The 15,658-nt window shown below is 51.2% G+C and overlaps 1 protein-coding gene across 4 annotated transcripts; it reads right to left on the bottom strand.

The window, feature by feature from the left end:
• Window positions 1-447: 447 nt before the first annotated feature.
• Window positions 448-15,249, bottom strand: SLC4A9 (solute carrier family 4 member 9). Of its 4 annotated transcripts, none has more exons than XM_024247076.3 (22): window positions 14,977-15,249; window positions 14,471-14,703; window positions 14,077-14,190; window positions 13,583-13,638; window positions 13,272-13,429; window positions 12,914-13,001; window positions 12,378-12,532; window positions 11,887-12,003; window positions 11,540-11,714; window positions 11,253-11,386; window positions 10,819-11,081; window positions 9,867-9,925; window positions 9,423-9,611; window positions 9,181-9,294; window positions 7,864-8,025; window positions 7,547-7,725; window positions 6,786-6,858; window positions 4,292-4,360; window positions 3,831-4,004; window positions 3,056-3,211; window positions 2,589-2,687; window positions 448-819 (listed from the first exon to the last, which is right to left on the bottom strand). In XM_024247076.3, exons 1-21 carry the CDS (start codon window positions 15,204-15,206, stop codon window positions 2,634-2,636), a joined length of 2,952 nt encoding a protein of 983 aa, XP_024102844.3. In that variant the 5' UTR covers window positions 15,207-15,249; the 3' UTR covers window positions 448-819; window positions 2,589-2,633. The 4 variants fall into 4 exon arrangements, with proteins under 4 accessions (XP_024102844.3, XP_024102845.3, XP_024102846.3 ...); XM_024247077.3 differs by having other exon boundaries at window positions 448-762; window positions 14,471-14,631; XM_024247078.3 differs by having other exon boundaries at window positions 448-762; window positions 9,876-9,925; window positions 11,540-11,681; window positions 14,471-14,631.
• Between the last annotated feature and the right edge of the window lie 409 nt (window positions 15,250-15,658).

Genomic DNA, 15,658 nt, shown 5'->3' with positions numbered 1-15,658 from the left:
TCTCGAACTCCTGATCTCATGATCCAACCACCTCGGCCTCCCAAAGTGCTGGGATTACAGGCGTGAGCCACTGCGTCCTGCTTTTTTTGCTTCTTTTTTTTAAAAAAATTTTGAGACAGGTTCTTGCTGTGTTCCTGAGTCTGGAGTGCAGTGGCATGATCATGGCTCACTGTAGCCTCGACCTCCCAGACTCAAGTGATCCTCCAGGCTCAAGCAATCGATCCTCCTGCCTCAGCTTCCTGAGTAGCTGGGACCACAGGCATGCACCACCACACCTAGCTAATTTTTTTTTTTGTTTGTGTGTGTGTGTGTGTGTGTGTGTGGAAACAAGGTTTCACTCTGTTGTTCAGGCTACTCTGGACCCACCTCAGCCTCTCAAAGTGCTAGGACTACAGGCATGTGCCACCACACCCAGCCAAAAATTATTTTTATATGTGTAAAAAACTATTTCAAACAGATGAATACTTATTCTGGAAAGACTGGCTTTTTCTTTTTGCAAGCTGAAAAGAGTTCCCTGATGGCCCTTAGATTCTGTCAAAGAGAATCTGTGAGGACAGAAAATTCAAAATGGGAAGCGCTTCGTGGCTCAGGACCTTTTAATGAGTAGAGAGTGAATGGGGCCTGATCAGTCCCTCTGGCTCACCAGCCTTTCCTAAGTGCACAGCAAACATGCTTACTTCCTGCCACTCTCCACCCTCAGGTCAGGAGGTAACTGAGGTCTTGGCAGCTGCTCTTCAGTCCTTCCCCAAGCCGACTGAGCATCTGGAAGTTAAGCCAAAGGCCAAAAATGTCCTGACTTCCTGAGTAAGCACCTGTGAACTAATAGAAGACATGGTGAGGCCAAAGCAAGTGCTCAGGGGACATACTACTGCAAAGAACAGACAAAAAGAGTGATAAGAGATAAGGAGCGCCCAGGAGACCTTGTTCGGGGCCAGCCAGTGAATTCCCCTTTCTCTCTCCAGTCTCCAGTCCCCCAAATTTCCCATTGCAAGTGTCAGAGGCTCTTAGGTGCTTTTTTTTTTTTTTTTTGAGATGGAGTTTCGCTCTTGTCGCCCGAGCTGGAGTGCAATGGTGCAATCTCGGCTCACTGCAACCTCTGCCTCCCGGGTTCAGGCAATTCTCCTCTCCAGTAGCTGGGATTACAGGTGTCTGCCACCACGCCCGGCTAATTTTTGTATTTTTAGTAGAGACAGGGTTTCACCATGTTGGCCAGGCTGATCTCAAACTCCTGACCTCAAGTAATCCACCCGCCTCGGCCTCCCAAAGTGCTGGGATTACAGGCATGAGCCGCTGTGCCCGGCCTGGCTCTTAGGCTCTTGAGCTTGGAGAAGCATGAAGATGAGGGTGTTCTATGGCCTAAAAGAGAGATTTTTGTTTTTGATTTTTTTTTGAGACAGAGTCTCACTCCGTCGCTCAGGCTGGAGTGCAGTGGCACAATCTCGGCTCACTGCAACCTCCGAACCTCCACCTCCCAGGTTCAAGTGATTCTCCTGCCTCAGCCTCTTACAGGCATGCACCACCACACCCGGCTAATTTTATTATTTTTTAGTAGAGATGGAGTTTCACTATGTTGGCCAGGCTGGTCTCAAACTCCTGAACTCAGGTGATCCACCCACCTCTGCCTCCCAAAGTGCTGGGATTATAGGTGTGAACCACTGTACCCGGCCCCAAAAGAGAGTTCAGCTTTTTAAAGGCAACCAGTTCCAGGCTTTTGTACATGCTGTGGCCTTGCTTAGAATATTTTCCCTCCATCTTGTCCTGGCTTGCTCCTTTTAAAAAAAATTTTTTTAGAGACAGGATCTCACTATGTTGCCCAGGCTGGAGTGCACTGGCTATTCACAGTCGTGATTATTGCACACTACAGCTTGAAGTCCTGGGCTCAAAGAATCCTCTTACCTCAGCCTTCCTAGTAGCTGGCACTACAATTGTGTGCTGCTGTGCCCAGTTACCTGGCTAGCTTCTATTCATTATTTGGATTTCAAATTATGGACCATTTCCTCTTAGAAATGGAACACCCACCACCCAACCACCACCACCCCACCTTCACCAACTCTCACCACTCCACCTTACTGTTCTCCAAGAAGAGGTTAGAAGCCCTGCTCCCATGGCCCCTGTTCTTCCCTTATCAGCACTATCCCACTCTAACAGTTGTCTATTTGTCTACTCTCCCACTGGGATTTAAGTTTCCTGAGGTCAGGGACCATGACTGTCTTACTCACTACTGTATCTCTAGTACCAAGATACTGCATGATAGGTACTCAGAAAATGCTTGATATATGGATGAATAAAATGAAGGAATGGCAGAGAGGACAAGTGATACAGATTTCCTCCACAAGTCTAGAGTGTGGTGTGAGTTTGAGCTCCCTCTACTGACCAAACTTCAGAACCACAGGGAGCCAAGCCCAGGCACCCTTGCCAGTTATTCTTCGCTAGGAAGAGACCCTTCTACACCCCAGCACCCCCAATCTAGGATTCCTAAGGGACTAGAGTAAGGAGAAAACAGGACTGGCCAACACACTGGAGAGTTCCAAGGTCTGAACCCACACCTCCCATCCTCAACATCAGGAGCACTTCCCTCACACCCTCACCTCATGCTGTTTCCTGGGGTCTCCACTCCCAGACTCCTACTCCAGCTAATTCACAGAAATGTTGATTTCTGGAGCCTTTGGCTGATACATCAGCTCTGACTGTGGAAGACAGATCCCAAGATGGATTGAGAATAGATAGAAAGACAGACAGTGAAAGACAACATAGAGGAAGGGACCCACTGACTGGATATAAACCCACAGTGAGACAAAACAAAGATCAGAGTTGAGAAAGACAGCCCACTTGAGCTGAAGCCTCAGCCCTTCCCACCCACATCGAGGGCCCCTGTCCTATGAAGAAAGATTTCCTTCACCCCTTCAGTCTGCCTATGTCCATACACAGATAAGGGAAGTGACTGTTGATCAGATCTGCGGGCTTACTGGAGATATTATTTAGGGACAGCTCCTGGACAAGAACGCTCTCCCAAACCCTGACACATTCTCCTGAGAGGACCCAGCCTGGAGCTCACATCTTCACTGTCGCTTCCACTGAACGAGCGTTCTGGCTCCAGCCCCTTCCCAGGGATGCTTCTCTCCTCCTCTGGCATCAGCTCATCCAGCCAGAGGAGTTCCTGTGGTAAGAAGACCCTCTCCAGGGCCTTTCGGACCCCCACAAGGCCCAACAACTGCAGGAATAGAAACATGGCCCAGGCCTGTCAGCAACAATAGTAGGAACATTAACAATAGTAACACTTATTGAGCACTTCCTATGTGCTAGGCATTGTATATCAGTTTCACTGAATGCTAGCACATTCCCATGAGGTAGATAGAATAAATTATTCCCATTGTACAGGGAAGGAAACTGAGACCCCAAGTGACTAGTTACTTCCCAGAGGTCACACATCTGGGATATAGTAAGCAGATTGATTCTACTGCAAAACCTATGACTCTTAACTTCCTCAGTAAGAACAAGGCCAGAAGCCACCTATGTTGTCACCTCACTGAGTAATAAAAGTGTCACCATTTCCTCTACCAAGACCTCATATTTCTTCTGGGTTTTATATTCTTACCTGTGGCTGATCACTCCAAAGAGGTTGGGAAAAGAGGTAAATCAGGTATCCCAGGACTAGCTCATACATAGGTATCATTCTGCCATCTTTTTCTTTGTCTTAGGATTCCCAACCAGGGAGAGCCACAGCGAGTGAGAGGGGAGATTCTTCCTCTCGTGGAGGCCTTGGCCACCCTTCCAGGCTCAGAGTCTCCCAAGACCCCTCCAGGACACAGCCCAACCCTGCCTCAGGTTACCATGAGGGGGAAGATGATGGCTGCAGGGGTAGACTTGATTATCCAAAGCAGCCCCAGACAGGCAAGTTGGATGGCTGTGAAGAGGTGGACCCTGGTCAGAGGCACATGCCGCAAGAGTAGCAGATCTGGCTGGTGTTTTGCTGGCATCAACAACAGCTTCACCCTCTTAGTGAACTAGGGGAACAAGAGGAAGAGGAAAGCAGGGCACTCAGGTAGCCTGACAGGAGGGTGTCTCTGATAGCTATCATAGCCCAGCACTGGGAGCAGGCGGGGAGCATGGCAGCCGAGTCCCTGAGTCCAGGAGAGACAGGCAAAAGAGAGTAAGAGGGGAATTGGCAAGTGTAAGCAGGAGATGCCAGCAGAAAAGAAAAAAGGAGTAGGGTTGCTAGGTAATTTTGTTCTTTTTTGTTTGTCTTTTTATTCTTTTTTTTTCTTTTGTTAGGTGATTTTAATGGGCTCACCTGAATGCTGCTAAGCGCTGCCACCCCCATATACAGGAAGATGCCATAGAGCACAGGCATTGGAATGAACTGGTAGAAAGAAGCAGAGAGTTAGCAAAGTTTACCTCTGCCAACCTCCCAGATGCCCCAGGATGCCCAGATGCCCTAGATCCCTCTAGCGTCTAGCATCCAGTTCTGCCCAGGCCTTGCCTTTCCTTTCACACTCTTCATGCCTGATCTTATTGAATCCTCAAATCAATTAGATGAAGTAAATGTTATTATTGCCTTCATTTTACAGATTGGGAAATTGAATTTCAGAGGGACTAAGTAACTTTGTCCATTACCTGGCCTACCACTCCAGTCTTATCTATCACATTTCCCTCTGTTCTTTATGCTCCCACTATACTAACCTCCTTTCCTTCCCTCAACATGCCCAAGTTTGTTCCTGCCCCTTGCAAAGCCTTTTGCTTTGCTATTCCCTCCACCTAAAATGCTCTTCCCCCAGACTTTCTCATGACCAGTTTATTCTTATTACTCATGCCTAATCTCATGACACCCTGAAAGATCTTCACTGACTTTTTAACTTCAGGCCCCATCTAAAGTAGCCCCTGGCACTCTTAATCATCTTAATCTTCTTTTATTTTTCACAGAAGTTATCACTATCTAAAGTTATCCTATTTTCTTGTTTTAATTTTTTTTTTTTTTTTTTTTTTTTTGAGATGGAGTTTCGCTCTTTCACCCAGACTGGAGTGAAGTGGCTTGATCTCGGCTCACTGCAACCTCCACCCCCCAGGCTCAAGCGATTCTCATACCTCAGCCTCCCAAGTAGCTGGGATTATAGGCACCTCCCACCACGCCCGGCTAACTTTTATATTTTTAGTAGAGATGGGGTTTTGCCATGTTGGCCAGGCTAGTCTCAAACTCCTGACCTCAGATGATCCACCCGCCTCAGCCTCCCAAAGTGCTGGGATTACAGGCATGAGCCACCGTACCTGGCTTCTTGTTTTAATTTTTAAAAATCTTTCTCCTCTCACCAGGTTGTAAGGTTGGAAAAATGATTTCTTTTGAGCACCATTATATCCCCAGTACCTAGAACAGTGCTTGGCATATGGGTTTTTGTTTGTTTTTTTGTTTAGGGTTTTCTGTTTTTTGGGATTGTTTTGTTTTGTTTTGTTTTTTGAGACAAGATCTCACTCTGTTGCCCAGGCTGGAGTCCAGTGTCACAAACCTGGCTCATTGCAGCCTAGCCCTCCTGGGATCAAGTGATGCTCCCACCTTAGCCTCCCAAGTAGCTGGGACTACAGGTGCACACCACCATGCCCAGCTAACTTTTGTATTTTTTGTAGAGATGGGGTTTCGCCATGTTGCACAGGCTGGTCTCAAACTCCTGAGCTCAAGCAATCCGCCCACCTCGGCCTCCCAAAGTGCTGGGATTACAGGTGTGAGCCACCACACCCAGCCTAGCATATGGTTTATGCTCTGTAAATGTCTGTAAATGAGAGTCACCCAGTTAGTAAGTGGCTGATCCGGTCCATCTGGCTCTTTCCCTACTCCACTCTCACCCAGCTTCCATGACCTTTCCCTTCCCTAACCTCTTGTCGTCCTGCCAGTGACTCTTGTCTGACATTCCCCACACCCTCCTTGACTGCTTTGCTGTCTTGGCTTGTTCAACCTTTCTGCTATTACTTGTTACTTAATTTTTGCTCATTTGTGTGTGTTGCTGGTAGGGGCTTAGTTCCATATTTCTTCTCAATATTCCACTGACCCCTACTTCTCCCAAGTGCCTAGCAGTCTTGTATATGGCAAATATTCCATATACCTCTGGTGAAGGAGAAGTGAAGGCTTTTTGCCTCAAAGTTTTTCTGGGTTTTTTTTTTTTTTTTTTTTTTTTTTTGAGACAGTCTTGCTCTTGTCATCCAGTGATCACCACCCACTGCACTCTCAAACTCCTGGGCTAAAACGATCCTTCCACCTCAGGCACACACCACCATGCCCAGCTACCTTTTTTATTTTTTGTAGAGACAGAGTCTCCTTATGTTGCCCAGGTAGGTCTCAAACTTCTGTGCTCAAGTGATCCTCCCACCTCAGCCTCCCAAAGTGCTGGGATTACAGGCATGAGCCACCGCACCTGGGCTGATCATACTCTTAGTCTCAGGTTTGTTGGGAGGCTAGAGCAAGGGTAGCACTTGGACCCTAGGGGATGGTGGTGGCACACCCACACCTTGCTCCACTGGGTAAAAAGCCCATTGGATAACAGTTTGAGTTCTCAGACAGATCTGAAAAACTGGCTCTTTTGATTGGCTCTTGCAAGTTACTTTGCCTCTTTAACCTTCATCTGCCTCATTTGTAAGGTACATACTCCTTTCAGGGTTAACGTGAGGATTAAATGAGACCATGTATGCAGAAAATTTAACAGAGCACCTGGCACACTGTAAGTGTTCAACTAGTGTGAGTTCTTGCTGTGCTCCTATTATTACTACACTGACTCTGATCCTGGCTTGTATAACAAAGGTACCTTGAGCACAGGTGCCAGGAAGATGGAGGCTCCTGTAAGGATGAACACCACCAGGCCTGTCAGCCTCTGTTCCCTGTGGGGAGAGGGAGGAGTTAGCTGAGGTCTGGGAGAGTCCCTGGGGTATCCAGACTGGAGATTCTGGCTGAACACCCGTACAGACCCTGACAGCAAGGGAAAACTAGAGGAATACCCCAGTAGGTCACCCGGAGGGATGAGCCCTTAGCTTGATGTGAAAAATTGGTGGAGAGGAAGGGGCAGAGCACTTCAAGGTGAGAGTCCCAGACCTCTCCATCAATTCGAATCCATAGTTGCTCCTCATTTTTATTTTGATGGAAAATTAGCAATGTTTACACTGCCATAAAGACTTACATTTCACAATTTATAAAGTTGATTTCATATACTTTAGATACTCAGACTGTGCTTCCAACAGTTCCAAAATTGCTTTTATGATGGATTCCTTTGTAACTTCTACATTGAGTGAGGATTATTAGGTGGTACCTGACCCTCTTCTTCAGCCCTGGCTGCCTCTACCTTTGCATGGATGATGCTCCTCTTGAGGCCCCTCCCAGTCCCCATGGCTGAGGTAAGAGAGGGGAAGATCTGACTCACCCATCTCAGAGCCCAGAACTCCCTCATTCTGCCACTGCAATGCTTGTGGGACACCAGCTTAGAATTTAAGCTGCCCAAATAACTCTGCCATGTTCCCCTTTGCCCTACCTTGCTGCCCACCTCTTACTCCACTTCCTAAATACTGCCCTCACCTGATACCCAGGAAGTTGGGGCACTCCCCGGGGACACAGGCTCTGCTCTCTCTCCGAAGACTGTCCATGTGAGCCAGGGAGATGACAGTGGCTGAGACATACCAAGGCAGTCCAAGCGCTGATGTGAGTAGCATCAGCACAGCCACACAGAAGAGGTCCAGGTGGAAGCCAGCTCCCTTCTGCAGGTAGTGGTGGGGGCAATGAGGATGAAGCTAGCCCAGGCCCCAGCCCTCTGTCCTCTGAGGTAGGAGAGGGGGAGCGTAGACTCCCCTGGAGCTTCTGTCCCTTGGTCTTGGGCCTAACCCAGCAGGCCTTACCTGCAGTCTGTATTCCACACGGTTGAGGATGACCGCTGTGATCTGTTGGTCCATGAAGATGAGGATAGACAGCAGCAGGGCAGGCAGGGCAGCTGCCACACTCCACCACCATGGGTTGGCTCCAAAAGGTGACACCAGCCAGCCACGCCCAGGGAGTGTGGGCTGGAGGAGGACATTTCATAGACAGGTTGGAGAGGGTCTCCCAAGAGCATCTCACCTGCACATCTCAACCTTGGCATTCTTCCACAACCTGCCCCCACCCCAAGACACTAGATGCTAGTGGGCTGTGTGTGCATAGCGGGTTCAAAGCATCCCAGTGCCTTAAAAGACAGCAGATGGAAGGAGACCAGCCCTGAGGTCAGGCTGGAACCAGGGGCTCTGGACTTTGGTTCAGGGTACCTCCCTCTCTGGAAGAGAAGGAGGTGGCACATGTGGCCTGCACACACTTCTTGATGTACAGAGCCCTGCTCCCTAGAGATCCCTCTCCCCCTATCCTGGGTGGGGCAACTCAGGCTCAGACCTGCCTTGATCTGAGGCAGGGTCAGGGCTGGGTGTGTCTGTGTCCGCTCTGATTACAAGCGTATGTGTTGGGGAGGGGGCCCCAGTTGCTGCCCCAGTTGGAGTCCTCCCTGCTCTCCTGTCTTGGGGGAATTCAGAGAGGAGGTCTCCAAATGCACAGGCAAAGTCTAGAAATCAGTGCTAAGCCTTGTCCTGCACACAGTCATGCCCTGGAAAGGGAGTTCCAGCTTTCCTGGATCAGGGTAGGCAACACGGGGTGCGAAGAAGAGAGTGAGGAGTAGTGGAGTGGGCAGGGCCACGCCAAGGGTGGGGTGATCCCGTAACAATAATAGCTAACATTTATTGAGGACTTGGTATGTGCCAGGCATGTGATAAGTGCTTTCCACTGTGATCTTCTGTAAACCTCAAAACAATCTACGGGGTAGGAACTATTGTCATTTTATTATTTCCATTTTATAGATGAAGAAATTGAGGCTTAGAAATGTGCATTAACTTGCCTAATGCATAGCTGGGAAGTGGAAGAACTGGAACGCAAACCCAGGGTTGGCTGATCAGAACCCATTCTCTTAACCCATACCCTGTAGTAATAGCTACTGTGTATTCTCTGTACTCACGTGTCTGCTGCAGTACTTCATTTAATCCTCATGACAACCCTGTGAGGCCATTATTATTACTATCTCTAGCTTATTAGTGAAGAAAGAAGCTTAGAGAAGAGTGGGATTTATGCATTTTCCTTCCCCATGGTCTGCTGGCCCTGCTTTCCCCTCTGGTCCCCCAACCCTCTTCCCTGGCTCTCACCTTGAACTCTCTGGGCACCATGAGCTTTGGTGTGGCTAGGCCCAGGAAAGCATCAAGGCCACAGCCCAGCAGGATGGCCAGGACTGAGGAGAAGTCGCTGAGCCCTTTGCGCACCTGGCACACAGTGGTAACTTAGTCAGGTCCAGGCCTGCCATCCCTCTTTTTCCATACCACTTCCCATCACAGATAGGACCCAAAGCTTAGAGTCAGGCCTCTCTCACAGAAAGAAAGGTGAAACTCACCACAGAGGGGAAGAAGCGGCTGGTCTTTACACACTTGAGGGCCATAGCAAAGAAGAAAGAAGTAAGGAAGAGGAGAAGGGAGAAGAAGGCAATGTCTGGGACTGTATGACAGCCAGGGCCACGAGGGTGGCCTCCCTGCCGGGTGCACTCAGGTGGCGGCAGCAAGGATGCATTGATCAGGCCTAAGTCCTGTACACAAGAGGGTCAGGAGTGGAGTTATAGGCAATGGAGTAAATGTCCTGCTCTCCTGGACCCACTTCAAGGGAGGAAGGACCCACAGAGACACCAGGGGCCCAGGATGGGAAGCTCCCAGCTGTAGGAAATGGCTAAGCTTCACTCACCTATGAAGGTTTCCTTAACCTATGGGTAGGAAGAGCTAGGAACCACCCACTGCCTTGGTCTCCACCCTTTCCTTCCTAGAACCTCCCAGGAGCAGTCCCTCACCATGCTTACGATGTTGTCTCTATCTTTTGGCCTTGTCCTTATCCATTGAGACTCATTTCCTGGGAAGCAAAGAATAATTCAGATGTATGTTCCCTCCCCTGGGAACCTTCTCCAGCCCCATAAAATTCTTATCTGATGGGTCCAGCTGAACCAGAGTTCTTAATTGTGACTCATCTGTTGCTGACTCTATCACTACCAAGTGTGCAAGAAGGACATTGTCTCATGCCCTCATCCTCTCAAATTCTCTGCCCATCTGCATCCCTGGTACCAAGCACTGGACCTGGCCACAGTGGATGCTCAGCAAATGTTGGCTGAATAGAGGAGTATACAAATCTGTGTGTTTCCACCAGGGCTAGAACTAGTCTTGTTCATGCCTAGCACTGATAGGAGAACATATAGAGAGGCCACTTCTTCCCAGTCCTGGGGTTGCCTTCCATGTGGAGGGATATATGCAAGTGTAATACTCCAAGCGTCTCTCCACCTGACCGGCCACTCTCACCCAGAAGAGCAGTGATATATTTGATCGGTGATTTCAGGAAATGAAGCTGGGCATACCTGGCCCTGCCCCTTTCTCTCCCCTCTCTCGAGTATAAGCTGCCTGTTTGATGTATGTGTTTAGCTCTGCTCCTCTGGGGTAAGATAGTCTCAAACCAGTGCTTCCACGACTGGTGGGTAAGTCTATTCAATTTTGGCTTCATCATTAGGAAGCCCATTCACCCACAGATATAACCCATGTTCCTCTATCAGTGTTGTCAGAAAGGAAGATGATATCGGGCCTTCTGTTGTCTTATTTCTCAATTGATTCAGAACCAGAGTGGAAATAGTACTGCCAGTTATTGGGTAAGTACGCAGCATTTTGCTGAACTTAACCAGGGGGGATAGTAAGGGTGCAACCCCTCCCCTTCCCTACATCCTTCTTCACCTGACCAAGGTCCCTGTTTCCCTTACCCACCTCCTGGGCCTGGGTATTGGCAGAGGCACCCATAGGCAGAGGACCCAGGCTTCTGGATAGGATAGGTATGGGTCAAGTTCAGCATTTTGCCCACAGCATCGTAGATGAAGATGAGGCTGATGAGGGCACAGAAACCTTCCTCAGTGAAGCGGGTGAAGTAGCGCACCAGCACACTGGCCTCTGTGGCCACCAGCACCAGGCAAAAGGTAGCCACCCAGATGCCCACCCATAGGCGGAAGGGCAGGTAGTCCAGGCTGTAATCTCTGTGGGGATGAGAGACAGGAAGGCTTAGCAGGGCTGTCTGCTACCCACCAAACCCAGGTCAGGTGTCCCTCAACCCAAACAGATAGCTCCCACTCTCTCCTATTCACCCAGCCAGGGGCAGGCTGACCATGGCACTAGTGAGAGTCCGGTGATGGGGGGAGCTCTCCTACCTGCTGAAAGAGAAGAGCAGGCGCTCAAAGACCAGCACTGGCCCGGTGCTGCTCAGGATGGTGAGGGGCTGGCCTGCCATCAGGCAGAAGGCAGCTCCAGCCACTGCTGTGCCCAGGAAACTTTCCAGCACTCCCTGGAAGCCAACAGGGGCTCAGCACAGGACCCTGAAGTCCTCAGGACAGGAGCCCAAGTTTTGGGAGAGCCTCCTTAACTTACCCATAGTCCCAGGGGAAGGGATGGGCTAGGGGACACCAACGCTTGTGCCTTCCCCCTGGGCCCTACCCACCTGGGCACCATCAGTGGCATCTCCCAGCAGACCCCCAAAAGTGATGGCATTAGTGACAGTGGCCAGGTAAATGTAGAGTACGGCCGAGAAGCACTGGAGATGCAGGGCGTCCAAGAAATCGCTGGGGTACCACGGGACCTTCCTGCGCACGTCCTGGATAAGGCCCCCAAACAGCCTCCCGCCCGAGGGTCGTCAGTGATCCAGGTTTTCACACTCTACACCCGCATCCCCGCTACTTTCCCTGTGGCCGGGTGAGCCCCTCCCACAGTGAGCACACACCTCAGTTTCCCTGTGACTCCTCCCCTCCCCCAGGTCACCTACCCTTGTTTCCTCCCAGCTCGCCTCACCTGCCGGTCCGCTGCAACTCCGGGCTGGGTGCGTGTGGCCCATGGTGGTGCCTGTCCTCAGCCGAGGTCAGGCGCGGGACAGCGGGACCTCTGATCTCCCGCTGTTGCGAGGGGAGCCTGAGGAGGAGGGGAACCCCAGGTTGGCTGAGGATCTCCAACCAGTCCGCGACTCGGTCCAGAGCTCGTGGCGCCCTGCCCCCTAGCGGCTGCTCTTGTCTCTGCCGGCGAGGGAACCATGGCGACACATGGGCCTCTAGAAGGTCCAGGTCATATTGCGACCTGTGAAAGCCAGGCTCGGGCAGAGAAGGTCTTTGTTCAGGTCTCTTAGCGAGAGAGTAGTCCAGCAGAACTCAGGGTTAGGTCTGCCTGACTCCAAATCCAAAGATAGGTCCCTATCTCTTTCCTGGGACGCCACCCCTCCTTAACAATGGAATTAGACCCAGGGCCTATATATGGGCAGGAATCTGTATGGGATGATGGCTCCCAGGTACCTTTTGTGCTGAGATGGCAGACATTTGGGCGGGGGAATCCGGGCTGTTGGGTCCCACCGACCTGGGGGAAGCACTGTCACCTCCTCTAGGAATGCATCCAGGGCTGCCAGAAGGTCATGAAGGTTGCTGGCCCGACGAACTGACCACTGGAATTGCTGGGGATGGGGGCACAACGGGTGGTAAGTGCAAACCTGGTCTCTTACATGCATTTTCATAGTCTCAAAACTAGACACAAGTCACAGAGGCAGACAAGTCATTCACACATTCCTTTATGCATGCATTAATTCATTCATTCAGTGGGTATCTATTGAGTGCCTACAGTGTGCCAGCACTCATCCAGTAATGGGGCTGCACTAGGAGACGAGGAAACTTCAGTCTCAATGCTCACTGTGCCTCATTGCTGTATTTAGGGACATATACAGAGTCCACACACCCACACTCACATGAGCCCATGCATGTATGCATGTGTGTACACACACAGGCATGCACGCGTGCGCACACGTGCACGCACACACACACACCCCTGCTCAGCTCACCGGGTCACTGAGGAGGACAGCTGCTGCCCGTCCCATCTCATGGTAGCCCTTTCCCAGCATACGGGGCCCCAGGAGAAGGCAGAAAAACCTGAGGAAAGAACCAGGCCCTAGAGATTCACAGGCTGCTTTCCCACAGGGCAGCCCTGGCCTCTGATGCTCAGCTCTGACCTATCAGCTCCCATAAACACACTCATTTGCACACCTACCATGCAGCCCTGACCACTACTCTCTCCCCAGACCCCTGAGCACCATCCTCCCTACAGCCTCAGAGAATCGGACTGAGACCCTCCTTCCCCTCCTCAGTAAAGACCCTTCTAGGCTCTGGGATCCCTGACTCCCACTCACTCAGTAGCCTCACCTGCTTGGGAGGGACACCTCAGTAAGGGACCCCAGCACCACAGGGTCCCGCAGTCGAACAAAGGCTCCCAGTGGCTGTACCAGGAAGCCCAGCTCCCCTGCCAGCACAGTCCCTGCCTCAGCTCCTGGAGGCAGCTTCTGCCTCAGGGGGTTCTGACACTGGATGGGGGTTCAAGGAGACACAGAGTATGAAAGGTTATTTGGGGAGGATAAGATCTCAAATGATGAGAAATCCAGTGGAGAGTAGACTTTTGTTAATTCCTAACCCCTCTCCCAGCCACTGGAAAGGGACCCCAAGGAAGGGCCACAAACCTGTTGCCTCAGTGGGGCTTCCTCATTGTCAGAAGCCTTTCTTGGATGAGTAGAGCCTACAAAACAGGATTATGCAGTGATTAAGACCACAGGCTTTGGGGGTGGATCCACCAGGATTCCCTAATCACTTTCGCCACTGACAAGCTGTAAGAATTAGAGTATACCCTTCTCCACTCTGAGCCTCAGTTTTCTCACCCCTAAAATAGGGATAATTGTGGTACTATTTACAGGGTGGTTGTGAAGCTCAAATGAGATACTGCGTGTAAAGCTCTTGGCATAGTGCCCACCAAGTACATCTCTTCACAGAGCTCTCTTACGATTCTAGCCCCCTGAATCTTCTCCCCACAACATCACCACCAGTTTCCTCTTGCTCATGAGTCCTGGGTTGAAGCCTGAACTAAGCCTGGGCTACTTCTAGCCCTGGAAGGTGCAGGGGAGATCTGAGACCCTGCCACACCAGAGTCTTGGTCCTGGGCCCAGGGAGGGGCTCTCACCCCAGCAGGGCCTGGTGCCTGTGGTCTGGTTGTAATGCTGGGGTCTCTGCAGCAGCAAGGCCTGCAACTGCCCTCTCAGCTCTGGGCTCAGCGACTCCACCCTGGTCACCTGCTCTGGAGAACGGATTGGGGGTCATCTCCTTCCTGAGAGTTTCCTGCCCCACGCTCTTCCCCTTCTCCCTCTGCCCAGACCCCTTTCCCTTCTGGGAGTCTCAGAATGCCAGGGCCAATGAACTTGCTCCTCCACCCTGCTTTTCCATGTCCCCCTGTGACAAGGGTAGACAATCCTAGGAGGGGTAGGGATGGGCTCTGGAAGATTCCAAGACTTTGGAGGGGAAATCTTGGGGAAAAGGCATGGCTACCCAGGCCCTTCCTGCAAAGGCTCCCAGCCTACCCACGAGCTCCAGGAGGCTCTGAGCTGGGCAGTCTAGCAGTACAAGGCCCTCGGCCAGCAGGCTGCGGAGCTTCTGGAGGCTGGGCAGTGCCAGGGTGGGCACGTGGGGGGCACTCCACCGGCCTGCAGTCACCTCCAACCTCTCCTCAAACAGTACCCACCTGTGATGAAGGTGGGTAGACAGTGTTATTGGGGGCATTTCTCCCATGTCCAGGACCAGAGATGCAGAGGAGCTAGGGAAGGCAAGGCAATGACGGCATCCTGGGCCCAGTGGTGTGAAGTGTCCCCCCCACCCTGGCAGTCACCCCTCATCCTGGGTCTTGGGGATCTCAAAACTAGACTGCAGAAGAGGCTGGGCATCATGGAAGGCAAGACCCTGAAATAAGGGAACACAGCTGGGAAAATCCTAATTTTGGGCAGCCCCACAAGAAGCGTTGGGGGGCATACAGGAGGCTCCAGCTGGGGAAGGGGAAGGATCCCACAGAACTGGCCTGCATCCAACTTACCTGCCTGTCTCTCTCCACTCCAGTGCCTGGGGCCAGCCCAGCAGCTCATTCAGCTGAATGAAGAGCAGAGGGTCTTTGGGTACTCCCAGTTCCTTGCTCTCTGTGTCTGAGGGGCCATCAGGGCTGGGGCCGGTGCCAGGGTCAGGGTTGCTGTCCAGCTCCCCTGAAGGAATATTTCTAGGAGCACTGGAGGCTTCAAACCCCTCCTGGCCTGGCAGCTTCATTTCCATGAGGCTTGCACAGAATCTCAGAAACAGTACAGACCTAGGTTCTGAAGCCAGGGGCCCTCTGGCTGGTTGCATTTATAATGCATCCCCCACTGCAGCACAGCACAAACAGAACAAGGCCTGCTGACTCCAGACCCTACCGGTTACCTACTCCCCTACTTGCTTACTCCACCCCCTGCTGGCATAAGATTATTTGTAAGACTAGCCTGGCCTTTCTCAGGCTCTCCAGAAATGCCCAACCTGGGGCCAAAATGTGTATGTGCATTTCCTGTGGTATCAGGTCTGATCCCACTGTGTTTTTTGTAAAGAAACAGGAGTAAATGATTGGCTTGGGTCTGAGGATTTGGTAACCCCAGATTTTGCTGCTCCCCTCACTTGTATCAAATATAAATACCAAACACCCAGGACTGTTTTGGGTGTCACCAACACACCCCTGGGGCCACAGACACACCGAT

This window comes from Pongo abelii, chromosome 4 (assembly GCF_028885655.2).
Source record: "Pongo abelii isolate AG06213 chromosome 4, NHGRI_mPonAbe1-v2.0_pri, whole genome shotgun sequence".
Lineage (NCBI taxonomy): Eukaryota > Metazoa > Chordata > Mammalia > Primates > Hominidae > Pongo > Pongo abelii.
The sequence above is the reverse complement of the archived record's forward strand: the minus strand, read 5'-3'. Positions and strand labels throughout refer to the sequence as shown.

Bases quoted from the DNA above. Each gene is read 5' to 3' on its own strand.
- SLC4A9 (XM_024247076.3), bottom strand. From the start codon at position 15,206: ATGGAAATGAAGCTGCCAGGCCAGGAGGGGTTTGAAGCCTCCAGTGCT. The intron at 12,533-12,913 runs GTGAGCTGAGCA...CCCCATCCCCAG, and splicing joins CTGTCCTCCTCAGTGACCCG to CAATTCCAGTGGTCAGTTCG. The intron at 6,859-7,546 runs GTGAGGGCAGTA...CTCTCCCCACAG, and splicing joins CCCAACTTCCTGGGTATCAG to GGAACAGAGGCTGACAGGCC.